This window comes from Macaca thibetana, chromosome 1 (assembly GCF_024542745.1).
Source record: "Macaca thibetana thibetana isolate TM-01 chromosome 1, ASM2454274v1, whole genome shotgun sequence".
Lineage (NCBI taxonomy): Eukaryota > Metazoa > Chordata > Mammalia > Primates > Cercopithecidae > Macaca > Macaca thibetana.
The window spans coordinates 188,905,932-188,931,022 of record NC_065578.1 but is presented as its reverse complement, the minus strand read 5'-3'; the positions used below and the strand labels follow the sequence as shown (position 1 = coordinate 188,931,022).

General features: G+C 36.9%; 2 protein-coding genes across 9 annotated transcripts in view; both read left to right on the top strand.

Annotated features, from left to right (window-relative positions):
• Positions 1-25,091, top strand: part of CACYBP (calcyclin binding protein) — a 753,822-nt gene that overhangs the window by 84,607 nt on the left and 644,124 nt on the right. The window lies entirely within an intron of this gene.
• Positions 1-25,091, top strand: part of RABGAP1L (RAB GTPase activating protein 1 like) — a 790,617-nt gene that overhangs the window by 137,368 nt on the left and 628,158 nt on the right. For all 8 annotated transcript variants that reach the window (XM_050767055.1, XM_050767059.1, XM_050767046.1 and 5 more), the window contains one exon: positions 6,235-6,376. In XM_050767055.1, coding sequence (XP_050623012.1) covers positions 6,235-6,376 — 142 coding nt within the window. The remainder of the gene's footprint in view (positions 1-6,234; positions 6,377-25,091) is intronic.

Below are 25,091 nucleotides of genomic sequence, written 5' to 3'. Positions count from 1 at the left end.
GTTTCACCGTGTTAGCCAGGGTGGTCTTGATTTCCTGACCTCGTGATCCTCCCGCCTCAGCCTCCCAAAGTGCTGGGATTACAGGCGGGAGCCACCGCGCCCGACCTGATCCAGGCTTTTACATTACCCATACCTTTTGTTGTTTCTGAGCTGCAGCCGGAAACTGCTGGTTGGTTCATGGGAACAAGCAGGGTTAGTCTAAAATGTAGGCAAAAACTTAAAAACAACTAGTGAGTTTAGAATTTAATGGCAAATAAGTTTTGAAACATGATTTCTCTCTGTCTAGTCCTCATGTTGTTAAAAAACCAATCATCATAGGACTGAGTGGTTTGCAAAATAGACATTACTTTTATACTTGGCCTGATTATTTGCATAAAGTACATCAAGAATAATTATTTCTATATAGGCCTTTTGGATTGACTTTGATGGAAGTTTGTTCCATAAGGAATTTCAGATAAGACCTTTTAAAGCTGAGCCCAATCATGGATTTGTATCCTCAAACACCTGTGAGTTGGGTGATTCTCTCCTCTTAGGGTCCCAAGATAAACTTGGAGCTTCTGGACCTATTAGAAAATGACATTCTTTACTGACCACAGGTCATGAACTCTGTACAGGGACTGTGTAGACAAGGGTAGGAGGCCAGTTTCCCACTGGGCTTTTATGGGCTCTGCAAGTTGAGATTGACTCAGCCTCAGTAAAGTAACCACTTTGTCCAATTGTGTTCTGTTGCAAAAGAAAAATGAATTCTTACCGCACTGATGGAAACAACTACATTGCCATTAGAAGACTCACAGATGGTTTCCAAATTCTGGCGGAACCAGGCAGAGAGAAACAAACATGCTCCAAATCTTGATCATAGGAATATACCTCACTCAGTTACTGAAGGCCATAAATAGTTCAAAATAAGTTTCCTTGACTCTGAAAAACAAAGCATGGATCAGCAGTATTCCAAGCAAAAGTCAAAAAGGTTTCTTCAGCTTTATGAGTTCAGTGCATTTAGTTAACTCTTGTTTTGCTTGATATTCATGAATATTTCAGCTCTTCGTGAGTCCTGTGCATTTTCCTTTATTAAAATGTTACAGTCTCCAAAGTTATCAGAAGTCTGTGTTTGAGAGCAACTGTTAAAGTTCTATGGCTTATTATAAACCATCTTTTGAAAAGGATTAAAATAAGACAACAATTGTCTGTGAATAGCAAAATATCAAGGGTAGTTACAGTTACAAACACAATTAACAAAGAAGTGTGGTTATTTCTGTGGTTTATGATAACTTAACATTAATTATGGTTGACAGCATATACTTAGACATTAGAATTTTAGAAATCCCATGTGATTTTTGGACTTATATTAGCATTATTCACAAAAATATAACCGAAAGAAGATTGAACATCATTTTGGCAATCTCATGTACCTAAACATGTCAAATAATCCTGTTTACCTCTCGTTTGCTGGACACTTCAGGGCCCCCTGAAGTATTTGAAAAGCCAAGTGGTGGCTGGGAATAGTGGCTCATGCCTGTAATCCCAGCACTTTGGGAGGCCAAGGCCAGTGGATTGCCTGAGGTCAGGAGTTCGAGACCAGCCTGGCCAACCTGGAGAAACCCCATCTCTACTAAAAATACAAAATTAGCAGGTTGTGGTGGCGCATGCCTGTAATCCCAGCTACTTGGGAGGCTGAGGCAGGAGAATCCCTTGAACTTGGTGGGCAGAGGTTGTGGTGAGCCGAGATTACACCATTGCACTCCAGCCTGGGCAACAAGAGCGAAACTCTGCCTCAAAAAAAAAAAAAAAAAAAAAAAAGCAAAGTGCCAAGGAACACGGTTTTGCAACTGAAGTTTGATTTTGGGAAGGCTGTGAAATGTTCAAGCTTTAAAACACTTCAAGCCAGGCCTGGTGGCTTATGCCTGTATTCCTAGCACTTTGGGAGGCCAAGGTGGGTGAAACCCTATCTCTACTAAAAATACAAAAATTAGCTGGGCATGGTGCTGGGCGCCTGTAATCCCAGCTACTCGGGAGGTTGAGGCAGAGAATTGCTTGAACCTGGGAGGAAGAGGTTGCAGTGAGCCAAGATGGCACCACTGCACTCCAGCCTGGGCGATAGAGCGAGACTCCATCTCCAATGAATGAATGAATGAATGAATGAATGAATGAATGAATGTCTGAGAACTGAATGACAAGAAGGAACTCACCATAGTGATGCAGGATTTTTCTTGGTCACTTTGCCAGTCGGAGACCTCTGGCTGATAACGCCCCTGTCTGGACCTTGCTGGGCCTGGTTTCACCACAGGAGATGCCCCATCCACTTGGCCTGCCAGTTCATGCCTGGCCTGCAGTTTGTCACGGATCCCGTGGCCATTGCGACTGTGTGTTCAGCCCCTGGTTGGAGGTGGGGTGTGAGCGAGCAAGTATGTGGTCTGACCAGTTGTTCCAAGTGCCGGCACAGAAGCAGGCTTTGTGCGGTGCTTGTTGCTGGACTAGGCGTGTCTCAAACCCCTCCTGTGATGGTCTCTGATGTCCAGATGGGGGAATGTGGTGGCACCCAGGCAGGGGTGCCATGACTCCGAAGCCCCTGAGGGGGTGTTACAGCATGTTAATTAGCTCAAGGGGCTGAAAGAGCTGTTAACATGCCATCATCTGGAACGGATGGTGATGTGTTAACAGCTCTTTCAGACCCTTGCCCCACTTTGGCCTGTGGCTGCAGGCCTGGCTCAGCCCCACTGCTGCTTTCCGTTGTGTGGGGCAGCTGCCCTCTGCCAGCAGAGGGCAGAGGGCCACAATGTTACAGCCTTCTGTGTACCCGCTTTCATTGGGTCCTGAGTTCTTGTCCCACGTCCAAGAAGAATAGGATCACGCTGAGAATAGAAGAGTGAGGAAGGTGGAGAATTTAATTGAGCAACGAAACAGATCTCAGCAGAGAGGGGACGCAAGGGTGGTCCCCTACCCAAAGTCATGTGGTTTCTGTCCCACTGTGGCTGGGTCTGGGGCTTTTATGGGCTCAGATTGGGGCGTGTATGCTGATTGATTTGTGAGTATGCAAAAAGATTAAAACAAAAGCACTACTCAAAGTTGGGCACAACAGTGTAAAAAGTCAATTAGGGAAGGATAGGTATATATAAAATAGGTGAAGGCTGAGGATCAATCAGAGGAAAGTGTGCCAAATGGGAAGCCATTCTCAGTCCGGTTTGCGGATTTGACTTGTAGCTTGGCTTTCAGGCTTTAAACTGTCTTTTGGCTTGAAGGTGGGGTTTCACTGGGGACCTGCCCCTCTCTGCTTAGGATTTGTCTGCCTTCTGCCACTGTCAATATAAAGATCCAGGGAAAGACCTTTCAAAGGAACAACTAATGAAAAAGTTCTAAGATATGGACAAGCTGGGATTGTTGTTAGGATTGAATTCTTGCTATCCTTATTGTTATTACCACAGTAATTATTTTTGCAGGATTTCCAGAGTAGTGCTAGACTAGGACACGAAGCCACTTTTGCTGGTTCATTATTCCTGAATATTACTTGTGTATTGTACTATAGGTTAGACTCTCTCATGCCTCATAGTGTTACGTCAACAGCACAAAACGATAACAAGAAATAACACTTGTGTAGCAGTTTCTGTGTGCTGAGCATTTTTCTAAATACTTTACTTGCTTTTTGTGTCTGGTTTGGGACACAATTTGGATTCAGAAAAGAGAGAGGTCTCAAGAAATGAGAGGAAGGAAAGTTAGAATGAATTGAGAGGAGCTATAATGGTAAAAAGACATGAAATGGTACTTCAGGTGAAGAGTTAAGGGGGAACAGAAACTTTTCTCTTGACAAATCTGTTTTCCACATGCCAACTTACTGTTTCTTGTTTTCAGACAAGAGATAGTTTGGAGGGAAGAGGCTTGCCTATAAGAAAAGGATAGGCTCCAGGTCAGGACAGGAGTTTAGCTGTTCTCAGAAGTTTCTATGACTTGACTTTCAATAAAGGAAGTAAGCTACTTTTTTGATCTGTGCTAGGTGTGGGTTTGATATTAAAATATCAAATGTTTTCTTGCCCTCTCCTCCAAATCTCTTCTTTACTTTTGAGTGCCTTGACATTCCTTTTAGTTGGAGACAAAACTTTTAATCAACTATTAGAGTTAAAAAGCATAAAAGGAAAATTCCCATTTGAAGATGCATGTTGGTTTCAACTTATTTAAATCAAAGTATGATCAGTCAGTAAATAACCAAAAGTAACTGATTAATAACTATTCTAATTGCAGAAAGGTGAAAATTAACAAGGTTGTGGAGTACTTCTAAAGTTGTTTTTTTTTTTTTTTTTTTTAACTTAGTGCTTCTGATTACCTTTGGCGTCTTTACTGTCACCTCAGCAGAGGTAAACAGAAGCTGCTTGGAAATGTATTTTTTTCATGTGATTTTATGTATCTGTAGCTTACTGAGAATATTTGATTCTGTTATGTGTTTTATATAGACATTCTTTCTGAAAATAACAGGTCTTGTAGGCAATAGTTCTCAATTCAGCTTTGCATCAGAATAACTTGTGACCCTTAAAAAAAAAATCCAGATTCCTAAATCCTGCCCTAAGGATTAAGCATTAGTGTTTGAAATATAAAAAGCCTCAGATTTGGTTTCCTCATTTATAGCCACTGTTGAGACTTGTAACTTTAGAGAATTTTTAGAGATATCAGCATATTGTACTTTGTATTTAATAGTTGATGATGGCATGCCATATTGAAAAAGGTTTTAGAGTTTATTTGCATAAATGTGATGAATCTTTGTAATGTAACTTAGCCAACCCACATTTATTGAGCTCCTGTTTACATGTTGCTAAGCTGTAATGAATGCTAATATGAATCAGACAATTTTCTTTACAAATACAGATTGATTTTTTAGTTATCTAAAATATGTGAATATTGGGAACAAATAGTGTTTTTAAATAAAAATATACTTTATTTGAAACTCAGTTTTTAGGTGCAATATTTAGATTCTATATGAGATCAAAGTAGTTCAGATTCTGCTTGTATAGGAAACTTAAGTGCAGATGAAATATTTTACCACTATTGTAGAATTTTGTACTACAACAGCAGAGTTGAATTGTTTATACAAAACGTTTGTCAACTTCTGAGAAAGATAGTTACATTGTTTGTAAATAAGAACAGTTTTATTTCCAATCTGTATACTTTTTCTTGCTGTAATGCACTGGACAGGACTTCCATGGGCTGTTGAATGAGAGTGGTGACAGTGGACATTCTTCCTTTTTCCTCCATCTCAGGGGGAAATTATTCAGCCTTTCACCTTTAAACGTAGTGTTACTTGTAGATTTTTCTTAGATACTCTTTATCAGGTTGAGGAAGCATCCTTGTATTACTTGTTTACTGAACAGTTTTGACATGAATGAATGCTGAATTTTCTCAAATGCCCTTTATTTTGATATGACATTAATTGATATGAACATACGGTCTTTCTTCTTTAGTCTATTAATATAGTAGATTATGCTGATTGATTTTTCCAGTGTTGAACCAGCTTGGCATTCCCCAACTAAATCCTATTGATTGTGATGTATTTTGTATGTATGTATGTATGTATAAAATTTGTAATTTGGTTTGTATGTATTTGATTTGAAATATATTTGAATAAATATTTATTTGAAATTGTTTTATGTATATGTATAAAACTGGATTTGATTTGCTAATATATATAATTTATAATTTGATTAGCAAATTAAATCCATACTTTTATATGTAACCCACATATATATTTTTATACATATAACAAATATATCTTTAGCAAAAAATATAACAACTATATCTGTGGCTACCTATCAGGGATGGGTATAATACAGGAAGGCATATTGGTATGGGTGTGGTTGCCCAACTGTATACAGTTGTAAAAATTCTTTGAACTATATACTTTAGTTTTGTGTAACGTACCCAGTTAAGAGTCTAGCATCACTTGCTTATCTGTCTGTCCTAGAACCTGTGGTGTCTCAGGTTTTTCTGATGAAAAGAAATTGAGCTCTCCAAAAATAATGAGTAGGTTTCATTGTATTAGTTAAAAATAATACTAGAGGAACATAAATTTAGAATATCCTGTGAAGGACAATGCACCTTAAAAGTTTTCAGAATCTCAGACATGCTGGAGATCAAACACAACATGCCATTCTTCATTGCAGCTCTTTTGAATGAACTATTTAAAATAATATCTTTCAATACTATCTGCCAATGTTTCCTTCAAATTTCTAATACTTACTGTTATATTTTTCTCAGTCTGAGGGAAAAGGCCATACCAATGCTGGAGATGCAATATATGAGGTGGTGAGTCTACAGCGAGAGTCTGACAAGGAGGAACCAGTCACTCCTACTAGTGGAGGGGGTCCAATGTCACCCCAGGATGATGAAGCAGAAGAGGGTAAGAAGTTGGACTTACTCAGTTTCTTCTGTCTGTATAGCTGCTTTACTTACAATCTTCAAAGGAGGTGTGTGTGTTGCGGGGAGAAGTGGAGGTTATTCCTAACCTCTGTTACTCTTAGGCTAGATTCTACAAGATGCAGAAAAGAATTTGGTTCATTTGGTTCCTAAGTTGCATAGTCCCCAGTGCCACTTATGCAACTATTTAAATTTGACAGCATCACTTGGCTGTTGTTGTTTTCTATTTTATTTCAATTATTTTTATTTTGTATTTTTTTGAGATGAAGTCTCCCCTGTCACCCAGGTTGGAGTGCAGTGGAAAACCTTGGCTCACTGCAACCTCTGCCTCCCGGGTTCAAACAATTCCCCTGCCTCAGCCTCCTGAGTAACTGGATACAGGTGTGCGCCACCACGCTTGGCTAATTTTTTTGTATTTTTAGTAGAGACAGGGTTTCGCCGTGTTGGCCAGGCTTGTCCTGAACTCCTGACCTCAAGTAATCTGCCCACCTCAGCCTCCCAAAGTTCTGGAATTACAGGCATGAGCCACTGCACCTGGTCTCAATTATTTTTGAAGTGTCTAATGAGAAGTTTCAAATGATCTCATGTGATTTTAGAATTTTTATGTTTGTTACGTCATGTCCTATTTCTCATTTGACATTATTCAGTTCTTGTTTTTTGTTGTTGCTGCACCCCTTACCACTACTTTTTTTGGAAATAGTGGGGTATCTGCTCTATTTGCTACTTGGTTGCTGCTGAGAGATAACTGACCTCACAAAAGGCACACATCATTTGGCTCTGTGCTCAATACTCTTTTTAAAGAAACTAGAACTAAATGACAGATGTTTACTTTAAGACCTTGTATCATGTGCTTCTAGGGTATGGTTTATTAATAGTAAATTTCTTGATTTTTATTACCGTTGAAAAAAGCATCTTAGAATTCTCAGTCTTTCTTCTGTATGAAACTATTTTTTTCTTTGATTGCCATAAACATAATTATTTTTAGCTATTATTTATTTAGTGCTTACTATATTCTAAGAACATTCCAGGTATTACAAATATGTTACCTTATTTGAGTCTTACAGTCCTGTGAATACTCTTATTAACTTGGTTTTAAAGATGAGACACTGAGACAGAGAGAGCATAATCACTTGCTAAGCTCACTCAGTTCAAAGTGGCAAAGCTGAGATCTCAGTCCAGGCTATCTGACTTTAAGATTTGTACTTGTAACTATGGCATTATTCTGTCAAGTTAGCCAGTTGATTAAAACATAAAAACAATTCACTTTTAAAACTAAGGTAAAATTCACATAACATGAAATTAACTATTTAAACATGGACAATTCAGTGGCATTTTAGTACATTCACAATTTTGGGCAATCATCACCTCTATCTAGTTCTTAAACATTTTCGTCATCCAAGAGGAAATATTATACCCATTAAGCAGTCACTCCCTGTTCTCCCCTTTCCCTTCCCCCGGCAGCCACTAATCTGCTTTCTATCTCTGTGGCTTTACCTATTTTGCATAATTCATATAAATGGAATCATACAAAATGTGACTTTTTGTGTCTGGCTTCTTTCACTTAGCATAATGTTTTTTGAGCATTTTGTTTCATCTACATTGATACGTGATGTAGCAGGTGCCAGTATTTCATTCCTTTTTATGACTGAATAATAATTATTTAGATAAAGCACATTTTGTTTATCCATTTATCTTTCAATGGACACTGGTTGATTCCATATTTGGGCTATTGTGAATAATGCTGCAGTGCACATGGGAGTGCATCTGTCTCTTTGACATACTGGTTTCATTTCCTTTGGATATATATGCAGTAGTAGGATTGCTAGATTATATGGTAGTTCTATTTTTAATTTTTTGAGGAACCACCATACTGTTTTTCATAATGGCTGTACCAATTTGTATTTCTACCAATAGTGTTCAAGGGTTCCCTTTTCTCCACATCCTTGGGAACACTTATTTTTGCTTTTTGATAATAGCCATTTTAACAGGTGTGAGATGATATCTCATTGTGGTTGTGATTTCCATTTCCCTTATGATTAGTGATGTTGAGTACCTTTACATACACCTGTTAGTCATTTGCATGTCTTCCTTTGAGAAATGTCTTTTAGGTCCCCTGTCCCTTTAGAGAAATTTTTTTTTTTTTTGCTATTGAGTTGTGTGAATTTCACATATATATGTGTATATATGTATGTATGTATGTATATATGTATACAGACAATATACATATCTATACATATATACACATATACATATATTGCATATCTGTTATAAGATATGTGATTTGTAAATATTTTCTCCCATTCTGTAGGTTGCCCTTTCATACTGTTGATTGTTTCTTTTGTTTTGCACATGTTTTTTAGTTTGATGTAATCCCATTTATCTATTTTTGCTTTTGTTGCTTATGCTTTTGGGGTTGTATCCAAAAAACCATTGCCCAAACCAGTGTCATGGAGCTGGTCCCCTTTGTTTTTTTCTAGTAGTTTAAGTCTTTAATCCATTTTTAGTTTATTTTTATGTATGGTGGTGTGAGATAAAAGTCTAATCTCTAATTTCATTCTTCTGCATGTTGTGGATATCCAGTTTTTCCAAAACCATTAATTTGAAGAGACTGTTCTTTCCCCATTGTATGGTCTTGGCACCTTTGTTGAATGTCAGTTGGCTCTAAACACATGGAATTATTTCTGTTCTCTTTATCCCATTGGTCTATATGCCTATTTTTCATGCTGATCTCATGTTGTTTTGGTTACTTTAGCATTGCAGTAGATTTTGAAGTCAGATAGTGTAATGCTTCCAGCTTTGTTCTTTTTGCTCAAGATTGCTTCACCTATTTGGGATCCTTTTGGCTCTGTATGAAAATTTAGGATTTTTTTTTTTTCTATTACTATGAAGAATGTCTTTGGAATTTTGTTAGGGATTGCGTTGTGATCTGTAGATTGCTTTGAGTAGTATAGACATTTTAAACATATTAATTCTTCCAATTCATGTACACAGTATATCACTCCATTTACTTGTATCTTAAATTTCTGTCATCGATGTTTTATAGTTTTCAGTGGAGAGATCTTTCACCTCATGAGTTAAATTTATTTCTAAGTATTTATCTTTTGTAGCTATTGTAAATGGGATTTAAAAAATTAGTTTTCAGATAGTTTGCTGTTACTCTGTAGGAATGCTACTGATTTTTGTATCCTGCAACTTTACTGAATTTATGTATTAATGCTAACAGTTTTTTTATGGAGTCTTTAGGGTTTGCTATAAATAAGATCATGTCATCTGCAAACCAGGACAATTTGATTTCTTCTCCAGTTTGTATGCCTTTTATTTCTTTCTCTTCCTAATTGCTTTGGTCAGGGCTCAGTACTATTTTGAATAGTAGCGGCAAGAGTAGGCATCCTTGTCTTGTTCTGAATCTTAGAGGAAAAGTTTTAACCTTTCCCCATTGAGTATAATGTTAACTGTGGGTTTGTCATATATGGCCTTATTTTATTGAGGTATATCCCTTCTATACTTAATGTGTTGAGAGTTTTTCCCGTGAAAGGATGTTGAATAATGTCAAACGTTTCTTCCGTATCAGTTGAAATTATCATGTGATTTTTGTCCTTCATACTGTTCATGTGATGCATTACATTTACACATTTGCATATGTTAACTCATACTTGCATCTCCTGGATGAATCCCACTTGATCACGATGAATAATCTTTTTAATGTGCTGTTGAGTTTGGTTTTCTAGTGTTCTGCTGAGGGTTTTTGCATCTGTGTTCTTCAGAAATATTGGCCTGTAGTTTTCCGTTTTTGTAGTGTCCTTGTCTGTGTCTGGCTTTGGTATTAGTGTAATGCTGGCCTCACAAAATGAGATTGGAATTACTCTGTTCTCTTGAATTTTTTGGAAAAGTTTGAGAACAGTTGGTATTAATTCATCTTTCAGTCTTTGGTAGAATTCAGCAATGGAGCCATCAGGTCCTGGGCTTTCTTTTTTTGATGGGAGACTGTTTATTATTGATTCAGTGTTATTACTCATTATTGGTTGGGTCAGATTTTCTATTTCTTGATAATTTAATCTTGGTATGTTGTATGTGTCAAGGAATTATTCATGTCTTTTAGGTTGTTTAACTGAATATAATTAACTATAACAGTATTTTATGATTCTTTGTATTTCTGTTGTATCAGTTGAAATGTCTCCTTGGTGTTCAGGAGCATGTTGTTTAATTTCCATTATTTGTGAATTTTCCAAAGTTTTTTCTGTTATTAATTTATAGTTTTATACTATTGTGGTTGAAAAAGATACTTGATTCTATTTCAGTCTTCTTAAATTTGTTAAGACTTGTTTTGTGGCCTAACATATGATCTGTTCTAGAGAATGTTTCATATACAGTTGAGGAGAATGTATATTGTGCAGTTGTTAGATGGAATGTCTCATATATTATTTAGCCTAGAGTATACTTTAAGTCTGATGTTCCTTTATTGATAATTCTGTCTGGATGATCTGTCCACTGCTGAAAGTGGGTTGTTGAAATCTCTTACTATTTTTGTATTGCAGAATGTGTCTCTTCAGATCTATTAATATCTGCTTTATATATAGGTACTTTGATGTTGAGTGCATATATTTACAATTATCATAGTTTCTTGCTGAATTGACCTTTTATTATATAATCACCTTCTTTGTTTCTTTAAATTTTTTTTAATTTTAATTTTTGTGGACACATAGTAGGTATATATATTTGTGGGGTACATGAGGTGTTTTGGTAAAGGCATGCAGTGTGAAATAAGCACATCATGGAGAATGGAGTATTTATTCTCTCAAGCATTTATCCTTTGAGTTATAAACAATCCAGTTATACTTTTTAAGTTATTTTGAATTGTACAATTAAGTTATTATTGACTCTAATCATCCTGTTGTGCTGTCAAATACTAGATCTTACTCATTCTTTCAATTTTTTTTGTACCTATTAACCATCCCCACCTTCCCCTCCCAATCCATCGCTACTATTCCTAGCCTCTGGTAGCCATCTGTATTAGTCTGTTCTCACACTGCTGTAAGGGTACTACCCAAAATTGGGTAATTTATAAACAAAGGAAGTTTAATTGATTCACAGTTTTGCATGGCTGGGGAGGCCTCAGGAAATTTACAATCATGGCAGAAGGGGAAGCAGGTACTTTCTTCACAAGGTGGCGAGAGAGAGAGAGAGAGAAAAGGGAAGAGCCCTCTTATAAAACCATCAGATCTCATGAGAATTTACTCACTATCATGAGAATAGTATGGGGGAAACTGATTCAGTTTCCCATGATTCAGTCACCTCCCACCAGGTCTATCCCTCAACAACTGGGGATTACAATTCAAGATGAGATTTGGGTGGGGGATGCAGAGCCTAACCGTATCATCATCCGTCTACTCTCTGTGTCCATGACTTCAATTGTTTTGATTTTTAGATCTAACCAATAAGTGATAGCATACAATGTTTGTCTTTCTGTGCCTGGCTTATTTCACTTAACATAATGATCTCCAGTCCAATCCATGTTGTTGCAAATAACTTGATCTTTTTTTTATTTTTATGTTTTTGAGATGGAGTTTTACTCTTGTTGCCCAGGCTGGAGTGCAGTGGTGCAATCTCAGTTCACTACAACCTCCACCTCCCGGATCTAGTGATTCTCCTGCCTCAGCCTTCTGAGTAGCTGGGATTACACGTGCCCACCACCATGCCTGGCTAATTTTTTGTATTTTAGTAGAGACAGGGTTTCGCCGTGTTGGCCAGGCTTGTCTTGAGCTCCTGACATCAGGTGATCCACCCACCTCGGCCTCCCAAAGTGCTGGGATTACAGGCATGAGCCACCGTGCCCCGCTGACAGATGACTGGATCTTATTCTTTTTTATGGTTGAATAGTCCTTTGTTGCATATAAGTACCACATTTTCTTTATGCATTCATCTGTTGATGGACACTTAGGTTGCTTCCAAATCTTAGCTGTTGTAAACAGTGTTGCAACAAACACAGGAGTACACATATCCCTTTGCTACACTGATTTCCTTTCTTGTTGGTATATACCCAGCAGTGGGATTGCTGGATCATATGGTAGCTTAATTTTTAGTTTTTTTTGAGGAACCTCCAAACTGTTTTCCTTAGTGGTTGTACTAATTTACATTTCCACCAGCAGTGTACAAGGGCTATTTTTTCTCTACATCACTAGCATTTGCGATTGCCTGCCTTTTGGATGTAAGCTATTTTAACTGGGGTGAGATGATATCTCATTACAGTTTTGATTTGCATTTCCCTGGTGATCAAAGATGTTAAGCATCTTTTTCATATGCCTGTTTGCCCTTTCTGTGTGTTGTTTTCTTGAGAAATGTCTATTCAGATCTTTTGCCCATGTTTTAATCAGATTATTTGATTTTTTTCCTATAGAGTTGTTTGAGATGTTCCTTTTATATTCTGGTTATTAATCTCTTGTCAGATAGGCAGTTTACAAATATTTTCTCCCATTCTGTGAGTTATCTCTTCACTTTGTTAATTGTATCCTTTGCTGTGCAGAAGTTTTCTAACTTGATATGATCTCATTTGTTCATGTTTGCTTTGTGTGCCTATGTTTGTGGGGTATTACTCATGAAATTTTTGCCTAGACCAATGTCCTGGAGATTTTCCCTGGTGTTTTTTTGTAGTAGTTTCATAGTTTGAAGTCTTATACTTGAGTCTTTAATCCATTTTGTTTTGATTTTTGTATATGGTAAGAGGGGACTAGTTTCATCCCTCTGCATATAGATATTCAGTTTTCCCAGCACCATTTATTGAAAAGACTGTTCTTTCTCCAGTGTATGTTTTTGGCACCTTTGTCAAAAATGAGTTCACTGTAGATGTATGGATTTATTTCTGGGTTCTCTCTTCAGTTCCATTGGTCTATGTGTCTGTTTTTATGCCCGTTCCATGCTGTTTTGGTTACTATAGCTCTGTCATATAATTTGAAGTCAGTTGTGATTCTTCAATTTTTTTTTCTCTTTGCTTAAGATAGCTTTGGTTATTCTAGGCCTTTTGTGGTTCCATATAAATTTTAGGATTGTTTTTTCTGTTTCTGCAAAGCACGCCATTGGTTTTTTGATAGGGATTGCATTGGATGTGTAGATTGCTTTGGGTAATATGGAGATTTCAGCAATATTGATTCTTCCAATCCATGGGATATTTTTCCATATTTTTGGTGTCCACTTCAATATCTTTCATCAGTGTTTTATAGGTTTCATTATAGAGATCTTTTACTTCTTCGGGTAAGCTCATTCCTAGGTATTTAGTTTCATTTATGGCCATTATAAATGGGATTATTATTATTATTTTTTGAGATGGAGTCTCACACTGTCACCCAGGCTGGAGTGCAGTGGTGTGATCTCGGCTCACTGCAAGCTCCGTCTCCCGGGTTCACGCCATTTTCCTGCTTCAGCCTCCAGAGTAGCTGGGACTACAAGGCGCCTGCCATCATGTCTGGCTAATTTTTTGTATTTTTAGGAGAGACCGGGTTTCACTGTGTTAGCCAGGATGGTCTTGATCTCCCGACCTCATGATCTGCCCACCTCGGCCTCCCAAAGTGCTGGGATTACAGGCGTGAGCCACCGCGCCTGGCCATAAATGGGATTATTTTTAAAAATTCTTTTCCACATTGTTGACAATTGGCATATGTAAATACTACCAATTTTTGTATTGTAATTTGGTATCCTGCAACTTTACTGAATTTGTTCATGAGTTTTAATAGTTTTGTGGTGGAGCCTTTAGGTTTTTCCAAATACAAGATTATATCATCTGCAAACAAGGATAATTTGACTTCTTTCTTTCCAATTTGGATACCCTTTATATCTTTGTCTTGTCTGATTGCTCTAGCTAGGACTTCCAGTACTGTGTTGATTAACAGTGGTAACAGTGCTGATGGCTCTAGCTAGGACTTGCAGTACTGTGTTGATTAACAGTGGTGACAGTGCTGATTGCTCTACCTAGGACTTCTGGTACTATGTTGAATAACAGCGGTGATAGTGGGCATCCTGGTTGTGTTCCAGATCTTAGGGGAAAGGCTTTCAGTTTTTCTCCATTCAGTATGGTACTAGCTGTTGGTCTGTCATATATGGCTTTTATTATGTTGAGGTATGTTCCTTCTATCTCAAGCTTTTTTTGAGGGTTTTTATCATGAAAGGATGTTGAATTTTATCAAATGCTTTTTCAGTATCAATTCAAATGACCATAGTTTTTTTCCTTTATTCTGTTGATAAGATGTATCACATTGATTGACTTGCATCGCAGGGATAAATCTCAATTGGTCATGATGAATGATCTTTCTAATGTATTGTTGAATTCGGTTTGCTGATGATTTTTGCATGAGTATTTATCAGAGATATTGGCCTATAGTTTTCTTCTTCTTTGTTTTTTTTTTTTTTTTTTTTTTTTTTGATGTGTGTTTGTCTGGTTTTGGTATCAAGGTAATACTGGCCTTGTAGAACGAGTCTGGACATTTGGAAGAGTTCCCTCTGCCTCTGTTTTGCAGTAGTTCGATTTGGATTGGTATTAGTTCTTTAAATGTTTGATAGAATTCAACAGTGAAGTCATCGGTTCCTGGGCTTTTCTTTAGTGGGAGACTTCTTATTATTGCTTCAATCTCAGTACTTGTTATTAGTCTATTCAGGTCTTGGATTTCTTCCTGGTTCAATCTTGGTAGGTTTTATGTGTCTAGGAATTTGTTATATTCTTCTAGATTTTCCAATTCATTGGCATATAGTTGCTCATAGTAATTATTAATGACCCTTTGAATTTCTGCCATCTCAGTGATAATGTCTCTGTTTTCATTTCTGATCTTATTTATCTGTATCTTTTTGATTTTTTTTCTTAGTCTGGCTAAAGTTTTGTCAATTTTGCTGAAATTTTCAAGAAACCAGTGGTTTGTTTCATTGATTGTTCATTTTTTTAAGTTTCAATTTATTTCTTCTCTGATCTTTATTAGCTCTTTCCTTCAACTAATTTTGGGTTTGGCTTGCTCCTGCTTTTCTAATTTTTTAAGATGCATCATTAGAATGTTTATTTGAAGTTTTTCCTCTTTTTTGATGTAGACATTTATAGCTATAAAGGTCTCTCTTTGTACTGCTTTTGCTGGGTTTTGGTATGTTGTGTTTCCTTAATCATTTATTTCAAGAAATTTTTCAATTTTCTTCTCAATTTCTTCATTGACCCACTGGTCATTCAAGAGCATATTGTTTAATTTCTCTGTGTTTATATAGTTTCCAAAATTCCTCTTTTTAACAATTTCTAGTTTTACTCCACTGTGGTCAGAGAAGACGCTTGATATTATTTCAGTTTTTTTGAATGTTTTAAAACTTGTTTTGTGACCTAAAACATGGTCTGTCCTTGAGAATCATCTGTGTTCTGAGGAAAATAATATGTATTCTGCAGCCATGGGATGAAATATTCTGTAAATACCTATGAGGTCCATTAGGTCTATGGTGCAGATTAAGTCTGATGTTTCTTTGTTGATTTTTTGTCTAGAAGGTCTGTCCAGTGCTCACAGTGGGGGGTTGAAGTCTTCAAGTATTATCGTGTTGGGGTTTATCTTTCTCTTTAGCTCTAATGATATTTGCTTTATTTATCTTGGTGTTCCAGTGTTGAGGGCAGATATATTTAAAATTGTTGTATTTCCTTGCTGAATTGATCCCTTTATCATTATATGGCAGCTTTCTTTGTCTCTCATAGTTTTCTGTCTTGAAATCTATTTTTTCACTATAAGTATAGCTATTCCTGCTCTTTTTTGTTTGTTTGTTTGTTTCAGTTGGCATGGAATGTCTTTTTCCTTCTCTTTATTTTTGGTCTATATGTGTCCTTGTAGGTGAAGTTTATTTCTTGTAGGCAACAGATGAATGGGTTTTGATTTTTCATTCATTCAGCCAGTCTGTGTCTTTTGATTGGAGAGTTTAGTCCATTTACATTCATTGTCATTATTTCTAAGTGAAGCTGTACTTCTGCCATTTTGCAATTTGTTTTCTGGTCTTCTTTTCTTTCCTTCCTGTCTTTCTTTAGTGAAGATGATTTTCGCTGTTGCTATGATTTCATTTCTTGCCTTTTTTTTTTTGAGACATGGTTTTGCCATGTTGCCCAGGCTGTAAGATCTTTTCTTTATCTTTAGCCGTTGGGAGTTTGATTATCAAATGCCCTGACATAGTCTTCTTTGGGTTAAATGTGCTTGGTGTTCTATAACCTTCTTGTACTTGAATATTAGTTATCTTTCTCTAGGTTTAGGAATCCATTTCAATAAACTTTCTACCCTATCTCTTTCTCTACCTCCTCTTTAAGGCCAATAACACTTAGATTTGCACCTTTGAGACTTTTTTTTAGATCCTGTAGCCATGCTTCATTCTTATTCTTTTTCTTTTTGGCTTCTCTGACTGTATTTTCATATAACCTGCCTTTAGACTCACTAATTCTTTCTTCTGCCTCATCAGTTTTTCTGTTAAACGACTCTGATTTGTTCCTTGGCTCCAATTGCATTTTTCAGCTCCAGCATTTCTGCTTAATTAAAAAAAATATTTCAATCTTTGTTATATTTCTATGATAGATTTGTGAATTCCTTCTTTGTGTTATCTTGAATTTCTTTGATTTTTCTCAACACAGCTATTTTGAATTCTCTTTCTGAAGTTTCACAGATCTCTGTTTCTTCAGGAGTGGTCCCTGGTGTCTTACTGAGTTCATTTGGTGAGGTCATGTTTTCCTGGATGGTGTTGATGCTAGTAGATGTTTTTCAGTGTCTGAGCATCAAAGAGTTAGGTATTTATTGTAGTTTTCACTGTCTGGGCTTATTAGTACCTGTCCTTCTTGGGAATGCTTTTCAGATATTTGAAAGGACTTGGGTGTTATGATCTAAGCTGTATCTACTTTAGGGGCTAGCTCCTCAAGCTCAGTAATGCTGTGGTTCTTGCAGACTCATAGAGATACTGCCTTGATGGTCTTGGATAAGATCTGGGAGAATTCTCTGGATTACCATGTAGAGACTCTTGTTCTCTTTTCTTAGTTTCTCCCAAACAAACAGTCTCTCTGTCTTTGTCCTGAGCCACCTTAATCTGGGGATTGAATGACACAGTTACCCCTGTGGCTGTCACAACTATGACTACACTGAGTCAGACCTGGAGCCAGCACAGCACTGGGTCTTGCCCAAGGCCTGCTGTCACCAGTCCCTGGCTGCTGCCTATGTTTACTGAGGCTCTGGAGCTCTACCATCAGCAGGTGGCAAAGCCAGCCATGCCTGTGTCCTTCCCTTTAGGGTGGTGAAGTCCCTCAGACCCTGGGGTTGGAGGTTCAGCGGTGCCATCCAGGAGTCAGGGACCTAAGAATTCTACCTGTTGTTCTGTCATACTGTCCCTGACCTAGCAGTCGAACCACAAGACACAGTCCTTCCCACTGTTCTCTCCACTTTCCAAAGGCAGAGGAACCTCACCCCATAGCCACCACCCACCCAGGCTACGAGGAGTACTGCCAGAGTGCCATAATGTTCCTTTAAGGTCCAAGGGCTCTGAAGTCAGCTTGTGGTGAATGCTTCCTGGCCTACGACTCAGCCTTCAGGGCAGTGGGCTCCCCATTTGGCCAGGGCAGGTTCAGAAGTGCTGTCCAAGAGTCAAGTTCTGGAATCAGGGACTACAAGAGCCCACTTAGTGCTTTGCTTCCCTGTGGCCATGCTAGAACCTAAGGTGCAAGACAAAGTCCCCTTTACTTTTTCCTCTGTTTTTCTCCAGTAGAAGGAGTTTTGCCCTGTAGCCACTACAGCTAGTAATGTGCTGAGTTTTACCTGAAGCCAGCAAGTGTCAGAGGCTCAGCCAAGGCCCTTGATGTAGTACCTGGGTATCACTGCTGGTTATTTCACGTCCAAGGCTCTTCGGATAGCAGGTGATGAACGCTGCTGGGATTGGGTTTTTTCCTTCAAGGCAGTGGGTTCCCTTTTGGCTTAGGGTGTGTCTAGAAATGTTGTCTGGGAGCTACGGCCTGGAATGGGGACCTCATGATTCTTATGGTGCCCTATCTTGCTTTGGCAGAGCTGGTATCCAAGATGTAAGACAAAGTCTTTCCTACTCTTCCTCTCCTCTCCTCCAGTGGAAGGAAGGGTGTCTTTTGGAGCCATGAGCTATGCAGATTGGAGTTAGGGGAGGGGTGATACAAGCACTCCCTTGGCTGCCCCAGATGATATCTCAGTATGTCATGTTTCCCCCCAGTCCACTGTCTCTGAGCCTAGTTCATCACTAGGACTAGCCTAAGAGTTGCAGTCCTTATGGTCTAGACTGCCTTTCACATTTACTTGTACATAGCACTGTAGCCCTTGGTGGCAAGGTTTGCAGGAACTCAAATTTGTACTGCTGGGATCAGGGATTTCCCTTTGGCCAGGGCTGGTTTAAAGGCTCCCTCCATGGGCGGTTATCAGCAAGAGTTTGGTCAGGTTTTGCTATCTCCTCTAACAGGACAGCACTAAGTTCAGTGCCCCACAATTGCTGTGTTCTCCCTCCCCCTGTGCCCAAAGATGTTCACCCCACCGTGTCACTGATGCCAGGGGTTGTAGAGGGGTGGTATTGGCAATTCAGGACTGTTTTTTTTTTCTATCTCTTCAGTGCCTCTTTCAGCAATAAGAAGTTAAAATCAGGACTATGAGTGCTCACTTGAGTTTTGGTTCTTACGAAGGTTTTTTTTTTTTTTTCTGTGTAGATAGTTGTTAAATTGATGTTCTTGCATAGGGGACAATTGGTGGAGCTTTCTATTTCCTATCTTTCTCTGCCTGCCTCTCCCCTTGTCTCTTTTTACACTTTTGAACTTAAAGTCTGTGTTGTCTGATATAAATATAGCTACTCCTGCTCTGCTTTGGTTTTTATTTGCATGGAATAACTTTTTTCTTCACTTCATTTTTAGGTAAAGTGAGTCTTAGGTGAGTTTCAGGTAAACTTTTCTCCTTACAGGTAAAGTGAGTCTCTTGTAGGGAGCTATAATTGGGGTGTTGTGTTTCTGTTTTGCTTTGTTTTTCTTCCATTCAGCCACTCTATGTCTTTTGATTGAAAAACTCAATCCATTTATATTCAAGATATTTATCTTTAGATAACGACTTTCTGCTGCCATTTGGTGATTGCCTGCCTGCCTGTCTGTCTCCCTTCCTCCCTCCGACCCTCCCTCCCTCCCTCCTTTCCTTCCTTCCTGCCTTCCTTCCTTCCTTTTTGTTCCTGTCTTACTCTCTTTCAATCTTCCTATGTGATTAATAATATTTGTAATGACACACTTTGTTTCCTTACTTTTTATCTTTTATGTATTTGCTATACTTTTGCATTGTGATTACCATGAGGCTTATGAAAAATATCTTATAAAGGCTATTTTAACCTGACAACAGCTTAACTAACTGCATTAAAAAAACTTTATACTTCATCTCTCCTTCCCATATTTACAATTCTTGATACTACAATCTATATGTTTTTAGCCTGTGTATTCTTTAAAAAATTATTATAGCTATTATTGTTTTTAATAGTTTTGTCTTTTAACCTTCATACTGAAGATGTAAGTGATTTACATACTGCCATTACAGTATTTGCATATTTTATATATTTTACATATTTGCATATTTGTACTTTTATCAGAAACTTTTATACTTTTAGATCAGTATGTTTTACACTTTCAATGTTTTTCTTACTAATTAGCATTCTTTACTTTCAGGTTGAAGAACTCTCTAGCATTTCTTGTAAGACAGATCTGGTGACATGATATTCTTTGATTTTTTTCCATCAGTTTTATAGTTTTCCTCATAGATCATGTACATATTTTATTGGATTAATTTTAAGTACTTCTTGTTAGTAATATGAATGATACTGAGTTTTAAATTTAAAATTTCAATGGCTTATTTGTGGTATGTAGAAAGGCAGTTGACTTCTTGTATATTGACTTTGTATACAGGTAACCTTACTATTCTTGGTTATTAATTCTAGGAAGCTTTTGTTTGTTTTATCAAATCTTTGGAAATTTCTGCATACATCATTATGTCACCTGAAAATAAAGACAGTTTTATTTCCTCCTTCTCAATCTGCATAGCTTTCATTTTATTTTCTAAGTGTCTTATTGCATTTACTAGGACTTCCTGTACAGTGCTTAATAGGAATGGTGAGAGGGGAACATTCTTGTTCTTTTCCTGATCTTAGCAGAAAGGCATCTAGTTTCTTACTATTAACATTAAGATGTTAGTTGTAGGTCTTTGTAGGTGTTCTTTATCAAAGTGAGGAAGTTCTTTTCTCTTCTTAGTCTGCTGGGAGTTTTTTATCATGAATAAGTATTGGATTTTGTTAATTGCTTTTATTGATATGATCTTAGGATTTTTCTTTAGCTGTTGATGTGATAGAGTAATTAATTGATTTTCGAGGGTTCCTCTGTGGTTATTTATTTTGCACTCTCTACTTTCTCATGCCTTGCCATTTTGCTTCATCTGTTCCCTAAATAAAAATCTTGGATCACTATGTTTTTGCATCTTTAATATATGAACCACCAGTTGAAGTTCCTGCCTTCAGCTTGCTCATTCTTCAAAAACAGGACATTTGACTGATTTTGGTCTAAAAATTTTGATGTGGGTTTTGATACAGAACCATTGAAAATAAACAGTATGAAGGCATAAATTATATACACTAGAATGAACGTATTTTGAGTGTGTAGTTCACCGAGTTTGAGAAGTGTTATACATCCATATAATCACCACCAGAATTATGATATGAAACATTTTCATCACCCCAGCAACTTTCTCTTATGCCCTTTATTACTCATCCTTTCTCCTCACTTGTGGTTCCTGGCAACCAGTGATCTATATTCTGTCATTATAGTTTTACCTTTTCTTCAATTTTATATAAATGGAATCACTTAGTACATAGTCTTTTGTATCTGGCTCTACATTAGCATAATGCCTTTTAGATTTATCTACATTGTGTTAGCAGTTGGTTCCCTTTTATTGCTGAGTAGCAATCTATTGTATAGATATGCTACAGTTTGTTTAGTCATGAGTTAATGGATATTTCGGTTGTTTCTGGCTACTGGCTACCATGAATAATGAATTTGATTACTTTTTTTTTGGCAAATATATGCTTCCATTTCACTTGGAAAAATACCTACGAATAGGTTCACTGGGTCGAAATTACCAAGCTACTTTTCCATCCTTACCAGCAATAGATGAATCAGTTGCTCTATACCCTTGTTAGCATTTGGCCTTACTAGTTTAAAAAAATTTAGCTATTCTAGTATGTGTGTGTTGTGGTATATTGTGGTATTAATTTGCATTTCCCTAATGACTCATGTTTTTGTGTATCTTTTCATGTGATTATTTACCATTTGTATATCTTCTTGGTCAAGTGTCTGCTAGAATATGTAGCTCATTCGTAGATTCTGTTACTTGTCTTACTGATTTATGAGAGTTGTTTATATATATTAGACAAAATTTTTTTATGATGTGTTTTGCACATATTTCTTTCATTCTGTTATTTGTTTTCATTTTCTGAAAAATGTCTTTTGAAGAGGAAGTTTAATTTTATGAAGTCTAATTTGTCAATTTCTTTCCTTTATGATTTATATCTTTTGTGTTCTGTCTAATAAACCCTTGCCTAACTCAATGTCACAAAGATTTTTTTCCTTTGCTCCTTTAGATGTTTTATAGTTTAGGTTTTACATATAGGTCTGTTATCTATTTGTTTTTATGTGTAATTGCAGGTAGTTTTTTGGCTTAAAAAACAGAAAACATTTATTTTATGGTTTCTGCAGGTTAGGAATTAAGGAGTGGCTTGTCTGGGCAATTCTGGCTAAGAGTTTCTCATGAAGAATCAGATACTGTCTGGGCATGTGGTCACCTGAACTCTTCACTGGGTGGGGCAAGAATCCCCAAAAGGACTCACACATATAGCAGTCAAAATGATGCTGGTTGTTGGAAAGTAACATCAGTTTCTCTTTACGTAAGTTTCTTCAGAGAGGCTACTTGGTTGTCCTTATGATATAATGTCTAGCTTCTGCCAGAGAGAGCAACCCAGGAGACCAAGGCTGAAGTTTCAGTGCCTTATATTTCCTAGCCTTGGAATCATACAGTATTACTTACACAGTATTCTGTAGGTCACAGAGTTAAGCCCTTATTTACATTGTGCAATTCTACTGTATTCTGTGGAAGACTTCCAGGAACACTGATGGGTCATTTCTATCTCAGCTGACATGAATGGTTAAAGAGAAGAGATCACATGCAGGAGATTTTTGGGGCAGATCTAGAAGCTGTGCACATTATTTTCTGCTAAGCAAGAACCACAGGGGCAATTCGAGAATGTAATTGAGCTGTGTGCTCAAGGAGAAGAATAAATAGGTGTGATAAGCATCTACCAGAAAGTTATTTGAAAACAAGATTTCAGGTAATGTCATACAAAAATGCCATTTTCTTTAGAAATGAAAAATACATGGAACTAGAATTGAGAGAGAATAAAATTAATAAAATGACAGGTGCTACTGAATAAGAATATATTATACACTTCAGTATCTCATAATTCGGCCTTTTGCTCTAATTTAGTGAAAAACAGTTATCACTTCTGTCCTACTATGTTTGAAGAAGATAACTGACATGGTTTAAGTACCTGTTTTGTGGCATATATATTAGATACTTAATATACCTAGATTTATATTTTACTCATTTTAGCCCTGAGAAATAACTATTATCATCTGCATATTACATATAAGGAATAAGATTCAAAAAATGTAAGTAAATAGTTTGAGATCATAGGGATAATATACAGAATTCAAATCTATGTGAATCTCACCTGGAAAGCCCATGATTTTTCATGATAAACAAAATAAAGATACTCTTCTTTAAATCACTGAATCTATATAAGTTCACTCTTAACTGCTTAAAAGATAGTATTTTTAGTGTTCCCTTTCCAGATGAGACATTCTAGATCTTATATATTCTTAATATTCTGGATCTGTCTGAAATTGCAGACTTGTGATAGAAAGATATAATTGAATATAATGTGAAAATAGAACATGAAACCGTGTCTTCTAAACACTATTGTTTAGGGAGCTTTCATCATATTTGGAAGCATTTTTGCAAAGTGGTTTCAAGCATGCAAATAAACTAGTATGTTATCAAGGAACTCTAGGTATAGAATATTTTAAATTATGTCACCCAGAAGCCACATATACTTCTTTAAAGGACCAGTTGTAGAAAAATCTACAACTGGAAACCAAAATATTCTCTTCAAAATGTCTTTTAGACAACAAATACACCTTTAGTGTTTATACCATGCATTTTGTATGATAAATTACTTAATGTTATTAGAAGTTTGAAAAGGTATTTTATGATCCAGTGTTAATTACTTTAGTGGTGAAGAAATTTGAAAGTTGTGCGGATATGCTCTATAATGGAAGAGTTGTTTACTTATGAAAAACAACATTACTAGAAAACTGATAAACTTAGAAGTAAATGGCAAGCCAAATGACCCCACAATTTTGGCATGTTATTAACCTGCAAATTATCCAGAAACATCAACTAGGATCTTAAAATCATGTAGGTGAATCATTGGAAAGTCATTTTTTTTTTTTTAGTCTTAGCAAAAAGCTAAATTAGATCAATATTCATTTTTTCTCATGGCCATTTTGACAGTTTTCTTGAAACAGTTGCACTGAAATGACTACTTCAAAATATAAGAAATGAGGGGCAGAAGAGACAGATTCGAGATATTCTGGAGATAAAACTAGTGAGGCTCATAAATGAATTGGATGCTATAGGTGGCAGAAGAAAAGGGAGGAGACAGAATCAAAGGTTATATTCCAATTTTTGGTTTAGGTAACTGGATGATCTTGGTGCCAGCAAATGAGATAGGAAACACAGGAGGAGGAAGAGTGGGTTTGGAGGTGGGAGGAAAATATATTCAGTTTAAATGTTGATGAGTTTGAGTTCACTGTGGAACACTGAAGTGGAACTATTTTTCAGTTATTAGAAATAGTCTTAAACTGTGAGAGAAACTTTACAACTAGCGATATAAAGTCTTGAGAGTCATCAGTATGAAGCAATGAGAATAGCTGAAATTACCTTTGAGGAAAATGTGGGAGAGGTGGGTTAAAAGTAGATGTTAAGACATCACTAACATTTAAGGGGTAGGTTCAGGAATAGAAAGCCCTAGCTAAAGGATCTGCAGAAAAATGATGACAATATGAGAGCCAAGACAGGGATAGACTAAGGGATGGAGATTGTCAAAGAAGAAGTGATCTTCAGTGTTGTCAAAGAAACAGGGAGGTTTAGTAAGATAAAGACCAAAATCTGTTCTTTGGAATTGGTTAGTTGGGGGCGGGGTTATGGAACCTCTATAAGGCCAATTTTAATAAAAATGGGAAAAAAGCCTCCTTGTAGGGCATTGAGGATTGACTAAAGATGAGGGAGGCGAGAACAGTGTTTTAATAACTCTTTTAAGAAATACAAGAAGAGGAAAGAGATTAGATTGAAAATACTGAATTATTTCTGTCCAAGAAAGGACAATTTTAGGGTGCAAAAGACTTGAGCTTCTTTGTGGTTAGAAAGGAAGAACTAAAAATAGAGAGAAGTTCACCCACCCTGCACTTAACCATACAGTTTCCTGACATGCTTCTGTGTCTTAGCAACTGCTATTTACTCTGCTTAGAGTTTTTTTCAACAAAGGCATGTTAATAGTGGGGGAAAGAAAGTAATTTTAGCATA